Source organism: Coregonus clupeaformis, chromosome 24, assembly GCF_020615455.1.
Source record: "Coregonus clupeaformis isolate EN_2021a chromosome 24, ASM2061545v1, whole genome shotgun sequence".
NCBI classification, from domain to species: Eukaryota; Metazoa; Chordata; class Actinopteri; order Salmoniformes; family Salmonidae; genus Coregonus; species Coregonus clupeaformis.
In genome coordinates, this window is record NC_059215.1 from 45,997,233 (window position 1) to 46,016,237 (window position 19,005).

Here is a 19,005-nt window from a genome sequence, read left to right on the forward strand (position 1 = left end):
TCTCCTTCCATGCATTCTTTTTTAAAGCAACTTGATTAACAAACTTAATAACAGTACATACCGTCTTGGCGTTTCTTGATCTTGAGGGTGACAGTCTCTCCGGCCATTTGGAGTAGATGGATGGCCTCGCTCAGGGGTTTCCCCTTCAGACTCACACAATTGATGGCCAGGACACGGTCCCCTATATGGATGGCACCAGTCCTACAGACAGAAGACAATATTTGTATTCCTTTAAAGGAAGACGCCCCTTGTCATTTCCTAGGGTATCTTGAGACAACAGATATAGTGCATTCGGAAAATATTCAGACCCCTTGACTTTTTCCAACTTTTTACAGCCTTATTCTAAAATGGATGAAATTGCTTTTCAATCTACATACAATAACCCATAATGACAAAGCAAAAACAGGTTTTTAGAAATGTTTGCAAATGTATTACAATTAAAAAACGGAAATATCACATTTACATAAGTATTCAGACCCTTTACTCAGTACTTTGTTGAAACACCTTTGGCAGTGATTACAGCCTCGAGTCTTCTTGGGTATGACCCTACAAGCTTGGCACACCTGTATTTGGGGAGTTTCTCCCATTCTTCTCTGCAGATCCTCTCAAGCTCTGTCAGGTTGGATGGGGAGCGTCGCTGCACAGCTATTTTCAGTTCTCTCCAGAGATGTAAGATCGGGTTCAAGTCCGGGCTCTGGCTGGGCCACTCAAGAACATTCAGAGACTTGTCCCGAAGCCACTCCTGCGTTGTCTTGGCTGTGTGCTTAGGGTTAGTTGGTAGAGCATGGCACTCGCAACTCCAGGGTTGTGGGTTCGATTTCCACGGGGGGCCAGTATGAAAAATGTATGCACTCACTAAAACTGTAAGTCGCTCTGGATAAGAGCGTCTGCTAAATGACTAAAATGTAAAAATGTTGTCCTGTTAGAAGGTGAACCGTCGCCCCAGTCTGAGGTCCTGAGCAGGTTTTCATCAAGGATATCTCTGTACTTTACTCCGTTCATCTTTCCCTCGATCCTGACAGTCCCTGCCGCTGAAAAACATCCCCAAAGCATGATGCTGCCACCACCATTCTTCATTGTAGGGATGGTGCCAGGTTTCCTCCAGACGTGACGCTTGGAATTCAGGCCAAAGAGTTTAATCTTGGTTTCATCAGACCAGAGAATCTTGTTTCTCATGGTCTGAGAGTCTTTAGGTGCCTTTTGGCAAACTCCAGCGGGCTGTCATGTGCCTTTTACTGAGGAATGGCTTCCGTCTGGCCACTCTACCATAAAGGCCTGATTGGTGGAGTGCTGCATAGATGGTTGTCCTTCTGGAAAGTTCTCCCATCTCAACAGAGGACCTCTGGAGCTCTGTCAGAATGACCATCGGGTCTTGGTCACCTCCCTGACCAAGGCCCTTCTCCCCCGATTGCTCAGTTTGGCCAGGCGGCCAGCTCTAGGAAGAGTCTTGGTGGTTCCAAACTTCTTCCATTTAAGAATGATGGAGGCCACTGTGTTCTTCGGAACCTTCAATGCTGCAGAAATTCTTTGGTACCCTTCCCCAGATCTGTGCCTCGACACAATCCTGTCTCTGCGCTCTTCGGACAATTGCTTCGACCTCATGGCTTGGTTTTTGCTCTGACATGCACTGTCAACTGTGGGACCTTATATAGACAGGTGTGTGCCTTTCCAAATCATGTCCAATCAATTGAATTTATCACAGGTGGACTCCAATCAAGTTGTAGAAACCTGTTTTTGCTTTGTCATTATGGGGTATTGTGTGTAGATTGATGAGGAAAAAAATTATTTTCTCCATTTTACTTTTCTCCATTTTAGAATAAGGCTGTAACCTAACAGAATGTGGAAAAAGTGAAGGGGTCTGAATACTTTCCGAATGCACTGTACATATCAAGCATATTACAAACATTAGATAAGATAAGTAAACAAGAAGGTAATTGGTTGTTCAAACCACCTAAAACCAATTTCGGCATAGAGGATGGGAATAAACGCTCAAGCAGGCTCTCACCACTGGTGGTTGTGATGACATGCTGTAACGCCCTTAAACAAGTGTATTCAAATACTTTTGTTTTGTGTGCCAACGCTAAGGGTAGGGGAAAAACACTGCAGTTAAGCAGTCACTCCTCCATGGCTCTGTGCTTCTTCACAGCTCAGTTCTCTTCCCTGAAGCACATGCAGATTTGGAACCAGGCTAGGTCTGTGAGAGGTTTTGCTGAGAAAGCGACTTCCTGCTATCCTGTGGAAACCTTGTGTTTGAACCTCCTAACTGTAACAATACAATAGATAATTTAATTTTTTACATATTTTACTTTTTCATCCTATTAATCGAATATAATACAGCAGCTTGCGAAAGTATTCACCCCCCTTGGCATTTTTCCTATTTTGTGCCTGATTTTTTGGGGGTTTGTGTCATTTGATTTACACAACATGCCTACCACTTTGAAGATGCAAAATAAAAATAAATGTGAAACAAACAAGAAATTAGACAAAAAAACGGAAAACTTCAGCGTGCATAACTACTCACACCCCCCCAAAGTCAATACTTTGTAGAGCCACTTTTTGCAGCAATTACAGCTGCAAGTCTCTTGGGGTATGTCTCTATAAGCTTGGCACATCTAGCCACTGGGATTGTTGCCCATTCTTCAAGGCAAAACTGCTCCAGCTCCTTCAAGTTGGATGGGTTCCGCTGGTGCACAGCAATCTTTAAGTCATACCACAGATTCTCAATTGGATTGAGGTCTGGGCTTTGAATAGGCCATTCCAAGACATTTAAATATTTCCCCTTAAACCATTTGAGTGTTGCTTTAGCAGTATGCTTAGGGTCATTGTCCTGCTGGAAAGTGAACCTCCGTCCCAGTCTCAAATCTCTGGAAGACTGAAACAGGTTTCCCTCAAGAATTTCCCTGTATTTAGCGCCATCCATCATTCCTTCAATTCTGACCAGTTTCCCAGTCCCTGCCGATGAAAAACAAAAAGCTCAATTTTAGTCTCATCTGACCAGAGTACCTTCTTCCATATGTTTGGGGAGTCTCCCACATGCCTTTTGGCGAACACCAAATGTGTTTGCTTATTTTTTTTCTTTAAGCAATGGCTTTTTTCTGGCCACTCTTCCGTAAAGCCCAGCTCTGTGGAGTGTACAGCTTAAAGTGATCCTATGGACAGATACTCCAATCTCCGCTGTGGAGCTTTGAAGCTCCTTCAGGGTTATCTTTTGTCTCTTTGTTGCCTCTCTGATTAATGCCCTCCTTGCCTGGTCCGTGAGTTTTGGTGGGCGGCCCTCTCTTGGCAGGTTTGTTGTGGTGCCATATTCTTTCCATTTTTTAATAATGGATTTAATGGTGCTCCGTGGGATGTTCAAAGTTTCAGATATTTTTTCATAATCCAACCCTAACCTGTACTTCTCCACAACTTTGTCCCTGACCTGTTTGGGGAGCTCCTTGGTCTTCATGGTGCCCCTTGCTTAGTGGTGTTGCAGACTCTGGGGCCTTTCAGAACAGGTGTATATATATTGAGATTATGTGACAGATCATGTGACACTTAGATTGCACACAGGTGGACTTCATTTAATTAATTATGTGACTTCTGAAGGTAATTGGTTGCACCAGATATTATTTAGGGGCTTCATAGCAAAGGGGGTGAATACATATGCACGCACCACTTTTCCGTTATTAATTATTTTGAATTCTTTGAAATAAGTTATTTTTTTCATTCAAATTTGGACTATTTTGTGTATGTCCATTACATGAAATTCAAATAAAAATCCATTTAAATTACAGGTTGTAATGCAACAAAATAGGAAAAACGCCAACGGGATGAATACTTTTGCAAGGCACTATTGACAATAATATCGATGAAACAATATATTGGTCGAGCTCTAATAAGAAGGTGATAAAGGAGTGTTATGATAGCTCCTTATCTGTTTCAGAGACTTTCTGTATCGTTGTGGCCTTGAAACAGCCTGGCTGTCCAGTTTGCCGAGAGAGTAACAAAGAGCTGACTAAGCCAACAACAGACCAGACAGCTATTGTTTACTGACATATATTACACAGTGTGGCTTTGAGGGCTTGCTTTTTGAATCAAAATCACAGTCTGTAGGGTCCTTATTTCAACCATAAATCATAACCATAATAGGAGAGTCGAGGTGCATCTCAATAGTCCTACCGTCTAAAGAGTCTTCCTCTATCTAGACTGACAGACAGAAAGCAGATCCCAGGTAGGCAGCCACCATATTGCTTTCACCTAGCCTGTCTATACATACAGTACAGATGAAGCAGAGGAGACAAAGGACTTTTGAGCCAGTCTATGGGAGAATCTCAATTACATACTCCTCGTGCCTTCTCTCCTCGCCTCCTTCTCAAAACCCATTGGACGAAAAGGTCAGAGGGGAGAGGGCGCGAGGAGTATGCAATTGAGATCTTCCCTATAGTCTCAACCACTCTTATAATAGCAGCGCCAACCTCATGCCCCTGACACCTGAACCCCAACCCTCTCACCTTTCGGCCAAGCCCTTCTTGGTGAGGCCTGAGATGACGATGGGGTCAAAGGGCTCCTCTGTGCCTGAGATGGTGATACCCAGCGGGCCGTTGTAACGCTTCAGCTCCACCGTGTAGATAATGGAACCAGACATCTCCAGCTCATCTGAAAGGGAGCGAGAGAGCATGCATAACAGCTCAGAACATGTATAAATATGACAGGTATTACATAAGGGATAAACTAGACCAAACAGCTCAAATCTGGGTCACATGCACACTAGCTAGCACACAACATCAGACATGAGTCACATATTAAATGTAAAAACAGGCCACATGACATAAATCAATGCACCATGACACTCCGCTACAATTCATTTTACAGTTTCAGATGGTATTTTACAGAAAAATAAGTGGGCACTTACAGTACAATCACACATTAACTTTATTGTGTCAAATGGTATGCAATGATGTTTGTTTATACTAGGTAAATAGACAGAAATGTCTTGATACAGTCTGGAGATGTTTCCACTAGGGAATTCAACCTCATTGGACAGAAATGTGTCCTTTAGACCAACCTCTCCACGCAAGACTGCATCTTTATTGTTGAAGCATGACTCGGTGTTCATCCTACCAGCGTTATCCTCGTCCTTCTGGATCCGGAGCTTGACCATGTCCTCTGCCTGCTGCAGCACGTGCATGGCGTCCTCCATGGTGCAGTTCTCCAGACGCACGTTATCGATGGCCAGCAGCCTGTCCCCTGGCTCCAAGGTGCCTGTCCTATTAGCAGGCAGGGGAGAGGAGGGCAGCAAATTAAACCAGATAAAACATCAAGTGATACTTTGTCTGTTTGTACCTGACATTTGCTTTGCATCTTAAAGACACTATTACTAGGGCCCTCTTTCCTGGTAAGGTCACATGGTGAGGAAAAACTACTGGTTCTACTCATGATTAGTATCACTGCATTTCAGACTTAACTAACCCCAGACCAGAGGCAGTAAAGCAAGTAATTTGGACGTTTCTTTGGTGATCTTATCAGCATGACTCCTCCATGTGATTGGGATGTGGGACATACCTGTGGGCTATGCTTCCTTTTCTGATGTCAGAGATGATGAGAGGTTTGTCGGGTCTCTTGCTTGCTGTTCAAACAGAGACACCTTTACATTAAACTTTCATAACATCCACAGTGATAATAGCAGGGAATAGATATCACATTTATCAGGAGTTGAATGTAACCCAAATGATTTTCATTTGCTCTGGATACCTGCATGCTCCACTTCAGTGCACACATCCACAACAGTCCCAAATCATTGCATGTATAAGAAGTTAACTGTTGGCCTGCCCTACTACCTTCAGTATATGTGGTATCACTTCCTTAAAATCCTCTCTGTGCTACAGAGAATTTCTGTCCTTTGTTTTTCCAGGCTTTTTAAAGTGTGAAAGAGTTGATGATAAATGCTTGTATTAGATCACTATTATTCATCAGACATAATTAGGCAGTAGCTTTCATGACAGTCTATGAGACCAGTTAAGGATCACAGAGCATTGATCCACAGAGCATTGATCCACAGAGAGAGATATCAAGGCAAAGGGATCTCATGTTGGGCTATGTTGCCCCCTGCTGTTCGCATCTGGTACTCTCACCACTGATGGTGATGCCAAGTTCCACTCCTTTCCTCTTGGGCAGTTTCACATGGAATGTGCCACTACTTGGAACCACTGATTCTAATGGGGGACAAAACATGAAATTAACACATTGATTAAAGCATAAATAACAAAAATGCAGACTGTCAAATTATTGTCTATTATTTTTAACTTAATTTAACTTTTAACTCATATTAAGGAAAAATGTACTAACTATGACTGTGATACAGTATGTGGTTGTCTCACCTAGCTATCTTAAGATGAACGCACTAACTAAAGTCGCTCTGGCTCTAAATGACTAAAATATAAAATTGATAAAAGAGATGCTATTTCCAACTTTGATGAACAAATTGGTAGCTCAATTGGTAGAGCATGGCGCTTGTAGTGGGTTCGATCCCCGGGACCACCCATACGTAAAAATGTATGCACACATGACTGTAAGTCGCTTTGGATAAAAGTGTCTGCTAAATGGCATATTATTATTATTATTATTATTATTATTATTATTATTATTATTACCTGCTACATCAAACTCGACCTCCAAGGTGACCTTATTGGCCAAAGCGGCATTTCGCAGCAGTTGATTGGCTTCCTCCAGTGTTCCATCCTCTGTAGGGATTCTGTTGATGAACAGGAGTCTGTCCCCCACATGCAGAAGCCCACATCTGACAACACAAAGCACAGTTAGAAGAGTACAATAGAGGAAAATTGGTTATTCTGTGTGGCATTCAGCATATTTTAGATAGAAATGTCAAATTCCTTTTCATAGTGAATGTGGCCTTTATACAGTTAGACTAGACAGACATTTATCCAAATGAACAGTTGTTAGGAACAGTTTTTTCCAATACTTCTCTCGTTTACGGCCCATTTCCCAGACCCAGATCAAGCCTACTCTGAAACAAAAAAGCATTTTCAGCGGAGACCATGAGAGTCCTGCTGTAAAGCGATAAGAAACCTTATCCATGTTGACTACTACCATTAAATCTGTTATATGGAGCATAAACACATTTACAGATCCATCTTGTTTTCTTTACGCTCATGACTCTGCTTTAGATTTCAGAGATAAGTATCAGTCAATTGAAATAAATTAATTAGGCCATAATCTATGGATTTCACATGACTGGGAATACAGATACACGTGGTCTGCGGTTTTGAGGCCAGTTGGACGTACTGCCAAATTCTTTAAATGACGTTGGAGGCGGCTTATGGTAGAGAAGTGAACATTTAATTATCTGGCAACAGCTCTGGTGGACATTCCTGCAGTCAGCATGCCAATTGCACACTCCCTCAAAACTTGAGACATCTGTCGCATTGTGTTGTGTGACAAAATTGCACATTTTAGAATGGCCTTTTATTGTCCCCAGCACAAGGTGCACCTGTGCAATGATCATGCTGTTTAATCAGCTTCTTGATATTCCACACCTGTCAGGTTGATGGATTAACTTGGCAAAGGAGAAATCCTCACTAAAAGGAATGTAATTAATTTGTGCACAAAATTTGAGAGAACTAAGGTTTTTGTGCATATGGAACATTTCTAGGATCTTTTATTTCAGCTCATGAAACATGGGACCAACACTTTACATGTTGCATTTATATTTTTATTTAGTATATTTCAACTCCATTTTGACCTTTTGATCTCATCTCACTGATAACTGTCATCAACAAACCACTGAGTCATGACCCTGAAGGGCACAATCCTCATGTCCTGTTCTGGCAAGGAACAATGGGAAACCTTTAAGTAAACGTATTTTCCCAGCAATATTTCTGACTCCAGTGACACTGTGGAATAATTAATCAATATGTCACCGAAGTAGAACAAATCTCGAGCATCTCTCTGATAACAAAATTACTCTTCACCTTGCTTGACCTTGAATAAGGGCACAGACACTTCACCAAACCACTTCCATTACACTCACACACACTACAATCAGACACATACTTACTTCCATGATCACATAATGATCAGGACTCAGGACACACACATAGGAGCACTGTCAACTAAGATTAATTCACTAACCACTGCAATTTATTAACCTTTGCGTTAGTGCTGAGACGAACATTACAATAGGATGTTCTGCTTGAGTCACTCCCTCCCAACGGCGGGAGCCTTTTAATGGTATTAGACCACCAAGCGGACAAGGCCTTCTGTTGTTCATACAAACACTATCATTAATCTTACAAGACAAGGGCAAAGACCACACACTGGCCTAATCAGTGCTCGCTGTTAATTGGCCTGTATCGTGTTGCCTTAATCAATAAACAGATATTAAATGCAAGGATCAACATTAAGAGTTTTCAAGTGTGGTGTGACAAATAAACTACTGGAAAAGTAGACTAGAATCAATAAAGTTGCTTCTCACAAAAACAGATTCTAATACCACTGCACTGAAGTTATTCCCATTACCTCAAAGTAAAGTGCCTAATGTAATTGATAGGACATAGTGGATCAAACACTGCCGTCTTGGGTTAGGTAGGAGACCCAGATTAATACTCCTCAGAGAAAGCAGTGACTCTCCTCATCACTCCTGATGACGCCCCACCATCCTCGAGTGACTAACTGTACGTCTCTGTGTGGATGGCCGTGTGTGCGCGCATCTCTGTGTGTGGGTGGGTCACCTTTCGGCAGGGCTGTCGGGCTCAATGAAGCGGATGACTGGAGGAGCGGACAGGGTCTCTGTGGCAAAGACACCCCCCTGCAGCTGAACCCCGAACCCTAGGAGTGGATCCCCCCTCAGGATGACCTCGCTGGTCTCCACGTGAACAACCTGACCCCCAGGGCCCACTGAGCTGGATGTTAGGGACACTGGCAGAGGAAGAGGGGGTGGATAGTGTGATAAATTGAGATGGATGGCGAGAGAGGGGGTGGGGTGGGGGGGGAAAGAAAAAATGGTCAGAGTGAAAAGAGAGCGTGAGAGAGAGAAAGGAAAAGTGATAGTGTTCGAGTGTGAAACGAAGAGAGCGAGTCAGCTATCAGCCTTTCCCTCAGTCATCTTCGTCTACGTCAGTGATCCGTCATCAGAGCGGTCACCACTTTGACGAGGGGAGGCAGGGTCAATTCTCAAACTATTATAAAACGCTGTTATGAATACACATGAAAAAAAAACAATCCACATACGTGAGCTCTTGTGCTCCTTTCTCCGCTGGCGTCTCTTGTGTGTAGTGCTGCGGGGGCTTGTGGGGGCGACGGGGGGGATTGGGCAGGGCAGGGTGCTGCTGCCCTGACTGCCCTGGTTGCTGCTGTACCCTGAGGTGGCTGTAGAGGAAGGGGAGAAGCCACCACACACCAGAGCTGAAAGGACACATGCTCACAACATCAAACCAGTTCAAAGAGAAATCCCCTTCAAGGTAGAATAATGCAACTCGCCACTTGAACTGTAACTCCACGTGGGCTACATATGATGCTAATACAAAGTCAATGATATCACAACATCATTGGGATCATTCTAGGATCATTAACCAAAAACAAGACTGATGATCAACAGCAATTCAAAATACAAAAGGAAAAGGCTATATACTGTACTATACCCAGCAGCATATTCACACATTCCAACTTACATTTGCAGTGGTCCTGCTGGTTGAGCTGGTGGCTGGGACTGCTCCATGTCTTGCAGTGTTGGGTGTGGCTGTAGTTGGCAGTGGGGTCCCAATGGTGAAGGTTGCTTTTCTGCACTTTCACTACGGCCACAAATAAACAAAAACACATTTAAAAGGGCGGCAGGTAGCTTAGTGGTTAAGAGCGTTGTACCAGTAACCAAAAGGTTGCTGGTTCTAATCCCCAAGCCGACTAGGTGAAAAATCTGTCGATGTGCCCTTGAGCAAGGCACTTACCCTAATTGCTCCTGTAAGTCGCTCTGGATAAGAGCGTCTGCTAAATGACCAATTTTTTTTATTAATTTTTTTTATTAGGAAAATCAATCTCTCTGCTCAGGCATGGCAATGCGCTAAATTCTACCCATGAAATCCTGCTGTCATTTCCATGTCTAAATTTGCTCCACACTACACAGATCCTGCAGGATAACACCAAACAGAGTAATTGATATTTAATGGTACGCTAGATAATCCTGTGGCATTATGTATTTTTGTCAACACAGGAAGATCAGTGAGACACATATACTTGAATTCATTGAATGGAGCAAAGAAGGACAGAATGGCTGATCTTACATGTTTACTTTTATTAACAAGCTTCAACAAAGCTGCATGCAGATTGGAGAGCATTTAGACATTTTACTTAGGAAGAAAGCTAAATAACCTGTGTTTGAAAAAACACTGGCAGGTCAGTCAGAACTGACTCTCACTGAGCTAATACTGCCTTGAGGACATGCCATGTGAATCTGCCTTCATTGAACACAGCTGAAACCCGAAAGGCTGATTGCAGATGATGCCTCTGTCATGATGATAAGGCATGTCTCGCCTCTCTCCTGATTGGCAGGCCAATTGACCAATTGAGCGTGAGCTGTCAGTGTCAAACCTGAGGGTAAAGGCGTCCGCATACCAAGGTTCGGCTTGCTCCTCGCAGAACTCGGCTAGGCAAAGCAACAGTCTGCTCGAATACTCCCTAAAGACCTTCGCTTGAAAAAAAAAATGTATTCACTAACTGTAAGTCGCTCTGGATAAGAGCGTCTGCTAAATGACTAAAATGTAAATGTAAATGTAAAAACAAGAAAAAAGCTAGAATACTACTATTGTTTGTCCCTGTTGATACACCGTAGCAACAACATAGCCAGAAACACTTCTTCAAATGAGTCAGAATTAAGTAATCTGTCATTAATTTTGACATTTTTACAGAAGAGGTCTTAGTCGCACAATTTTACATCTAGCTAAGATGTTTGATGCAGTATTTCTCAAGTGAAATATTTGCATGAAAACTAGTTGTCTCTCATTAAATGCCAACAAACACTTCATGTTTCCACTCCTACTAGAAGAAGTACAAAAATTGTGAGCACGTACAGCCAAAAAAAAACCTGCCTAAGACCAAAACGAACAAAAACATCCCAAAATGTAGTCATAAATTATGCAAAAACTGTTTCGACTGGTAAGCATTATTCGGTTGGGATTGGAGATAGATGCACAACCGAGAATAATGACTGGTCTGAAATGTTCCACTTTTATGATTGCATTTACAGTGTCGATAAGACTTTCACTCTTTTTACAAATTATTTGTATTCTTAAACGCTATAAAGCACAGGTTTTAGCCTAAAGATAGTGTTGGCTGTTATTTTCAATGTATTAAAACCAAATTGTTTATGAAACATTCAAGGGAAAAATGTGGAGTTATGCTCCACACTTGAATGCACCCAAACCTTGCAGCTATATTTAACGAGGAGAATTACACACAACAGTAATCCTCCGTGTTCCATTTGTACAGTCTTAATCTGTGACAGCCTCCCTCCTCACATAGAAGGATTTGCAGGAAACATGTTAATACACTACACAACCAAAAGTATGTGGACACCTGCTTGTCGAACAACTCATTCCAAAATCATGGGCATTAATATGGAGTTGGCTGCTATAACAACCTCCACTCTTCTGGGAAGGCTTTCCACTAGATGTTGGAACATTGCTGCGGGGACCTGCTTCTATTCAGCCACAAGAGCATTAGTGAGGTCGGGCACTGATGTTGGGCGATTAGGCCTGGCTCGCAGTCGGCGTTCCAATTCATCCCAAAGGTGTACGTCAGGGCTCTGTGAAGGCCAGTCAAGTTCTTCCACACTGACCTCGTCAAACCATTTCTGTATGGACCTCTCTTTGAGCACGGGGTCATCATAAACAGTTCCAGGGAAGGGAAATCTTAACCCTACAGCATACAATGACATTCTAGACTATTCTGTGCTTCCAGCTTTGTGGCAACAGTTTGGGGAAGGCCTTTTCCTAAGGGGCCTAGCCCGAACCATGAAAAACAGCCCCAGACCATTATTCCTCCTCCACCTAACTTTACAGTTGGCACTACGCATTGGGACAGGTAGCGTTCTCCTGGCATCCGCCAAACCCAGATTCATCCATCGGACTGCCAGATGGTGAAGCGTGATTCATCACTCCATAGAAGTTGTTTCCATTACTCCAGAGTCCAATGGCGGCGCGCTTTACACCATTCCAGCCGACGCTTGGCATTGTGCATGGTGATCTTAGGCTTTTATGCGGCTGCCCAGCCATGGAAACCCATTTCATGAAGCTCCCGACGAACAGTTCTTGTGCTGACGTTGCTTCCAGAGGCAGTTTGGAACTCGGTAGTGAGTGTTGCAACCGAGGACAGACAGCTTCAGCACTCGGCGGTCCCGTTCTGTGAGCTTGTGTGGCCTACCAATTCGCGGCTGAGCCATTGTTGCTCCTAGATGTTTCCACTTCACAATAACAGCACTTACAGTTGTGTACGGTTCTTATGGTTGTTTCGTCAAATAAATATTGTGTCATTAGCGAGACACCCACTACCTAATGGAGTTGGACTGTATCACTAACTAATGCATGTACTCAAGATAATGAAAACAAATCAGGAAGTGTTTGACTGACTTTTGATTTGTGCCTATAAAATGTATTTTTTATGTCCTTCAAAGTTGGATTAGATATAGATTCATTATTGAAATGAAATGCCACAACATAATATTTTAATGATACATACGCTTTGGGTATCATACGTGATCATAAAATGCAATTTGTCTAATCCTCGCGGGGGATTTAATAAGACTGATATGGTAAGCAAAAAATTAGCAGTTTCTCTTCCCCAGTAAAGATAGGAAATAGAGTTCTTAAAGCGCTCCTCTAGGTGAGCTTAGCTCTAAGCTACAGGAGAAACAAGTTTACAGGACCACAGAGTGAGATGGAAGTTTTGGAGGAGTGGGGGTCAGACATCATGTCCCCCTTCTTATGATTAGGCATAGGGGGTAGGAAAGGGTTAATGACAACCCCTTCAAATTAGTGGATTCGGCTATTTCAGCCACACCCGTTGCTGACAGGTGTATAAAATCGAGCACACAGCCATGCAATCTCCAAATCGTTGGATTTGCCCCAAACATAATGTTTTGTATTCAGAACATAAAGTTCATTTCTTTGCCAGATTTTTTGCAGTTTTACTTTAGTGCCTTATTGCAAACAGGATGCATGTTTTGGAATATTTGTTATTCTGTACAAGCTTCCTTCTTTTCACTCTGTCATTTAGGTTAGTATGGTGGAGTAACGACCATGTTGTTGATCCATCCTTGGTTTTCTCCTATCACAGCCAATAAACTCTGTAGGCTAACTGTTTTATAGTCACCATTAGTCTCATGGTGAAATCCCTGAGCGGTTTCCTTCCTCTCCGGCAACTGAGTTAGGAAGGACACCTGTATCTTTATAGTGACTGGGTGTATTAATACACCATCCAAAGTGTAACTGGGATATTCAATGTCTTTTTTTTTTTTTTTTTACCCATCTACCAATAGGTGACCTTCTTTGCGAGACATTGGAAAACCTCCCTGGTCTTTGGGGTTGTATCTTTGTTTGAAATTCACTGCTCGACTGAGGGACCTTACATATAATTGTATGTGTGGGCTACAGAGATGAGGTAGTCATTCAAAAAATCATATCAAACACTATTACTGCACACAGTGAGTCCATGCAACTTATTATGTGACTTGTTAAGCAAATGTTTACTCCTGAACTTATTTATTCTTGCCATAACAAAGGGGTTGAATACTTGTTGACTCAAGACATTTCAGCTTTTCATTTTCAATTAATTTGTAAAATATTCTAAAAACATATTTCCATTTTGACATTATGGGGTATTGTGTGTAGGCCAGTGACACGGAATCTCAATTTAATTTATTAAAAATTCAGGCTGTAACACAACAAAATGTGGAAAAAGTCTAGGGGTGTGCATACTTTCTGAAGGCACAGTATGTAACCCAGCAGACAAAATCCAGATAAACTGGGTTTTCAGCATATTCACACCCCTACATGGTGACCTTTGTTAACGGCTGCTGCTATAAAGGGACTGCAGAGGGTTAGCTGCCTCCTCCTATGTTCTGTGAATCACGCTGCGTGTGGAGAGTGCTGGGGGCTACAAGCCCTGTGCCCTGGGGTAGGCCACCGGCCTCTTATGCATAGCGACAAGCTACGCACCCACAAACACACACACACACCTCTCTGAGATGGTATTCATGCCGTGTTTTTTCCCCAGGCTTCTATCTGGGTCAACGGTTGGAGGTGGTTTCTTAGCATGTGAAGCTGGGTGGGATCACGGAAGCCGATGTTTGGTAGAACTATCCTGTGGCTTAGTCTTAACTACAGCGGCTGCCTTATCTGTGGTGGGCGTCTTAGCTTAAGTGTACGGTTCTTATGGTTGTTTCGTCAAATAAATATTGTGTCATTAGCGAGACACCCACTACCTAATGGAGTTGGACTGTATCACTAACTAATGCATGTACTCAAGATAATGAAAACAAATCAGGAAGTGTTTGACTGACTTTTGATTTGTGCCTATAAAATGTATTTTTTTATGTCCTTCAAAGTTGGATTAGATATAGATTCATTATTGAAATGACATGCAACAACATAATATTTTAATGATACATACGCTTTGTTTGAAATTCACTGCTCGACTGAGGGACCTTACATATAATTGTATGTGTGGGCTACAGAGATGAGGTAGTCATTCAAAAAATCATATTAAACACTATTATTGCACACAGAGTGAGTCCATGCTACTTTGGGTATTATAAGTGATCATAAAATGCAATTTATCTAATCCTCATGGGGGATTTAATAAGACTGATATGGTAAGCAAAAAATGTGCTGTTTCTCTTCCCCAGTAAAGATAGGAAATAGAGTTCTTAAAGCGCTCCTCTAGGTGAGCTTAGCTATAAGCTACAGGAGAAAAAAGTTTACAGGACCACAGAGTGAGATGGATGTTTTGGAGGAGTGGGGGTCAGACATCATGTCCCCCTTCTTATGATTAGGCATAGGGGGTAGGAAAGGGTTAATGACAACTTCTACCTGAGAACAATGTGGAGGTTTGAAAAGGGCTTGGGGTTTACCTACATGCATTCATAAGACATCCTACAGTGTCCTGAATCTGTGAGACATCCATGGCTTTATACATTATATATACAAAAGTATGTGGACACCCCTTCAAATTAGTGGATTCGGCTATTTCAGCCACACCTGTTGCTGACAGGTGTATAAAATCGAGCACACCGCCATGCAATCTCCATAGACAAACTCAGTGACATTCAACGTGGCACCGTCATAGGATGCCACCTTTCCAACAAGTCAGTTTGTCAAATTTCTGCCCTGCTAGAGCTGCCCCAGTCAACTGTAAGTGCTGTTATTGTGAAGTGGGAACGTCTAGGAGAAACAACGGCTCAGCCGCGAAGTGGTAGGCCCCACAAGCTCACAGAAAGGGACCGCCGAGTGCTGAAGCGCGTAAAAATCGTCTGTCCTCGGTTGCAACACTCAGTACCGAGTTCCAAACTGCCTCTGGGAGCAACATCAGCACAAGAACTGTTCGTTGGGAGCTTAATGAAATGGGTTTCCAAGGCCGAGCAGCCGCACACAAGCCTAAGATCACCATGCGCAATGCCAAGCATTGGCTGGAGTGGTGTAAAGCTCGCCGCCATTGGATCTGGAGTGATGAATCACGCTTCACCATCTGGCAGTCTGACGGACAGACCCCTTAGTTCCAGTGAAGGGAAATCTTAACGCTACAGCATACAATGACATTCTAGACGATTCTGTGCTTGCAACTTTGTGGCAACAGTTTGGGGAAGGCCCGTTCCTGTTTCAGCATGACAATGCCCCCGTGCACAAAGCAAGGTCCATACAGAAATGGCATGTCGAGATCAGTGTGGAAGAACTTGACTGGCCTGCACAGAGACCTGACAACCCCATCGAACACCTTTGGGATGAATTGGAATGCCGACTGCGAGCCAGGCCTAATCGCCCAACATCAGTGCCCAACCTCAGTAATGCTCTTGTGGCTGAAGCAAGCCCCCGCAGCAATGTTACAACATCTAGTGGAAAGTCTTCCCAGAAGAGTGGAGGCTGTTATAGAAGCAAAGGGGGGCAAACTCCATATTAATGCCCATGATTTTGGAATAAGATGTTAGACGAGCAGGTGTCCACATACCATGTAGTTTATTTTCAGGAATGGTGGTGTCTGCATCATGTTATGGGTATGCTTGTCATCGGCAAGGGAGTTCTTTTAGGATAAAATAAATGGAATCGAGCTAAGCACAGACAAAATCCTAGAGGAAAACATGGTTCAGTCTGCTTTCCAACAGACACTGGGAGACAAAATCACCTTTCAGCAGGACAATAACCTAAAACACACAACCAAATATACACTGGAGTTGCTTACCAAGACGACATGGCCGATTGGCCTAGTTACAGTTTTGACTTAAATTGGCTTGATTATCTATGGCAAAGACTTGAAAATGCAATGAACAACAACCAACTTGACAGAGCTTGAAGAATTAATGTGAAAATATTGTACAATCCAGGTGTGCAAAACTCTTAAGAGACTTACCCAGAAAGACTCGCTGCCAAATGTGATTCTAACATGTATTGACTGAGGGGTGTGAATACATATGTAAATTAGAACAGTGAAAACATGTTTTTACTTTGTCATTATGGGGTATTGTGTGTAGATGTGAGAAATACAATCTAATCCATTTTGAAGTCATTCTATAACAACAAAATATGGAATAAGTTAAGGGGTACTTTCTGAAGGCACTGTACGTATAAAACTACCTAAACATTACATAAACAAGATCCTGTGAGAACGGGAGGAGCGGATGCCTTGGAGAGTGTTGGGATATGGCTCAAGTCCTGTGATAGACTGACCTGTGTCTTGGGGTCTCATGGGAAGTCTGCTCTGATTGGCTGGGAGGATCTCCAATTTGACAACGTCAGAGGTTTGGGCCAATAGCTGCGTGGCCTCCATCAGGGAACAGTGCTCAGTGCTGGTCCCATCTATAGACAGGATGAGATCACCTATATGCAATGCCCCACACCTGAGAGAGAGGGGTAAGAAAGGGACAGACAGAGAGGTATTTGAAAGGAGAAAAGCATTTCACATTTAGTCTAAAGCTACTGTAATTTCATGCAAAATACAGTATGGTATCTTTGGTAGGCTTGCCTTACCTTTCCACCACACTGGCTTGTTTTATCTTGTCGATGACGATGACCTGTTTGTTCCTGTACACAGCAGTAGCCAGGCTGACACCCAGACTGGCTGCAGGACACTTCATTATCTCCACCAGTAGGGGGCCAGAGGCCTGCTGGACTGACTCTTGAGAGACACAGACATTCACTTCATTAGGGGGGAATATCCATGGTACTGTAGCGAATTGACGAGGTCGCTTGGTGTTGGGTTAAGGTTACTACAGTACAAAGTGATGGAATCAGTGTCTGAGTACTTAGGAAATGTTGCAAATAGCAACAGTAACTCTCTCTACATTATCATCTCCACATTATTTACACATTTACTTTCTCTTCATTATCTCCTCTCTTAAAACTGAAGAGCCCATTATATTTTTTCAGAGGGCATTTGGTTTGTTAATGATGCTCTCCCACTATATTTGAAAGAAGGATATTCCCTTTCACCTCAACCCACCTCAATTAACATTCAACTACGGCAGTACAGAGGTCAATCTGTCTCAGCTGGTGACATACAAGACATCTTATCCAGTGATACAGAGAAACGACAGAGCTAGGGGCTCGTCTGAGACCTTGTCTGGGACTCATGTCCAACCCTGTCCTGCCTGGGGACTGTACCAGAGGAGAGTCCCAGACTCAGGCTGACAAAACCATGGATGACTGTCACTGACTTCCAGCTGTACTGAGGGGCGTGTGCTGCTTGCCAGATGAAGGCAGTAAAATCCCCCCTGGCATGGAGTAAGACATTTTCATATTGGAGGAGAACAGACTTAAGGGCTATTTGACATTTGACCTCACCAAATGGATGCAATCTCTGTCCTCAACATTCTGTGTCCTTCTGAGGGGCTCGCTCTAAAGCGAGAACGTCTGTCTGTCTGTCTCAGAGAGCACTAGTGTTAGGGCTAATTAGGGTATATGAAAGCCTAGATCTCCATTTGCTTTTTTTGCTTCATTAAGAAGACTAAAACAATTAGAAGCACCACGCAAAATGAAAGATAAAAACTTCCATACAATATAGAGTAGACTTCTATATTGGAATTATTAGAGTATATTTATACAGTGCCTTGAAAGATTATTCATCCCCCTTGGCGTTTTTCCTATTTTGTTGCATTACAACCTGTAATTTAAATGGATTTTTATTTGGATTTCATGTAATGGACATACACAGAATAGTCCAAATTGGTGAAGTGAAATGAAAAAAGTAACTTGTTTCAAAAAATTCAAAAAAATAAATAACGGAAAACTGGTGCGTGCATATGTATTCACCCCCTTTGCTATGAAGCCCCTAAATAAGATCTGGTGCAACCAATTACCTTCAGAATTACCTACATAATTAGTTAAATAAAGTCCACCTGTGTATCACATGATCTGTCACATGATCTCAGTATATATACACCTGTTCTGAAAGGCCCCAGAGTCTGCAACACCACTAAGCAAGGGGCACCACCAAGGAAGTGGCACCATGAAGACCAAGGAGCTCTCCAAACAGGTCAGGTACAAAGTTGTGGAGAAGTACAGATCAGGGTTGGGTTATAAAAAAATATCAGAAACTGTGAACATCCCACGGAGCACCATTAAATCCATTATTAAAAAATGGAAATAATATGGCACCACAACAAACCTGCCAAGATAGGGCCGCCCACAAAAACTCATGGACCAGGCAAGGAGGGCATTAATCAGAGGCAACAAAGAGACCAAAGATAACCCTGAAGGAGCTGCAAAGCTCCACAGCGGAGATTGGAGTATCTGTCCATAGGACCACTTTAAG

At 42.8% G+C, this 19,005-nt stretch overlaps 1 protein-coding gene across 6 annotated transcripts in view; it reads right to left on the reverse strand.

Annotated features, from left to right (window-relative positions):
• Positions 1–19,005, reverse strand: part of LOC121538605 (glutamate receptor-interacting protein 2) — a 47,547-nt gene that overhangs the window by 9,800 nt on the left and 18,742 nt on the right. For 5 of the 6 annotated variants that reach the window (XM_041846772.1, XM_041846771.1, XM_041846774.2 and 2 more), the window contains exons 8-18: positions 17,223–17,370; positions 16,923–17,092; positions 9,666–9,785; positions 9,226–9,399; positions 8,727–8,913; positions 6,630–6,775; positions 6,111–6,191; positions 5,542–5,605; positions 5,101–5,246; positions 4,491–4,635; positions 62–201 (exon numbers count right to left, since the gene is read on the reverse strand). In XM_041846772.1, the coding sequence (XP_041702706.1) occupies positions 62–201; positions 4,491–4,635; positions 5,101–5,246; positions 5,542–5,605; positions 6,111–6,191; positions 6,630–6,775; positions 8,727–8,913; positions 9,226–9,399; positions 9,666–9,785; positions 16,923–17,092; positions 17,223–17,370 (1,521 nt within the window). The remainder of the gene's footprint in view (positions 1–61; positions 202–4,490; positions 4,636–5,100; positions 5,247–5,541; positions 5,606–6,110; positions 6,192–6,629; positions 6,776–8,726; positions 8,914–9,225; positions 9,400–9,665; positions 9,786–16,922; positions 17,093–17,222; positions 17,371–19,005) is intronic. The other variant, XM_041846773.1, reaches the window with a different exon arrangement.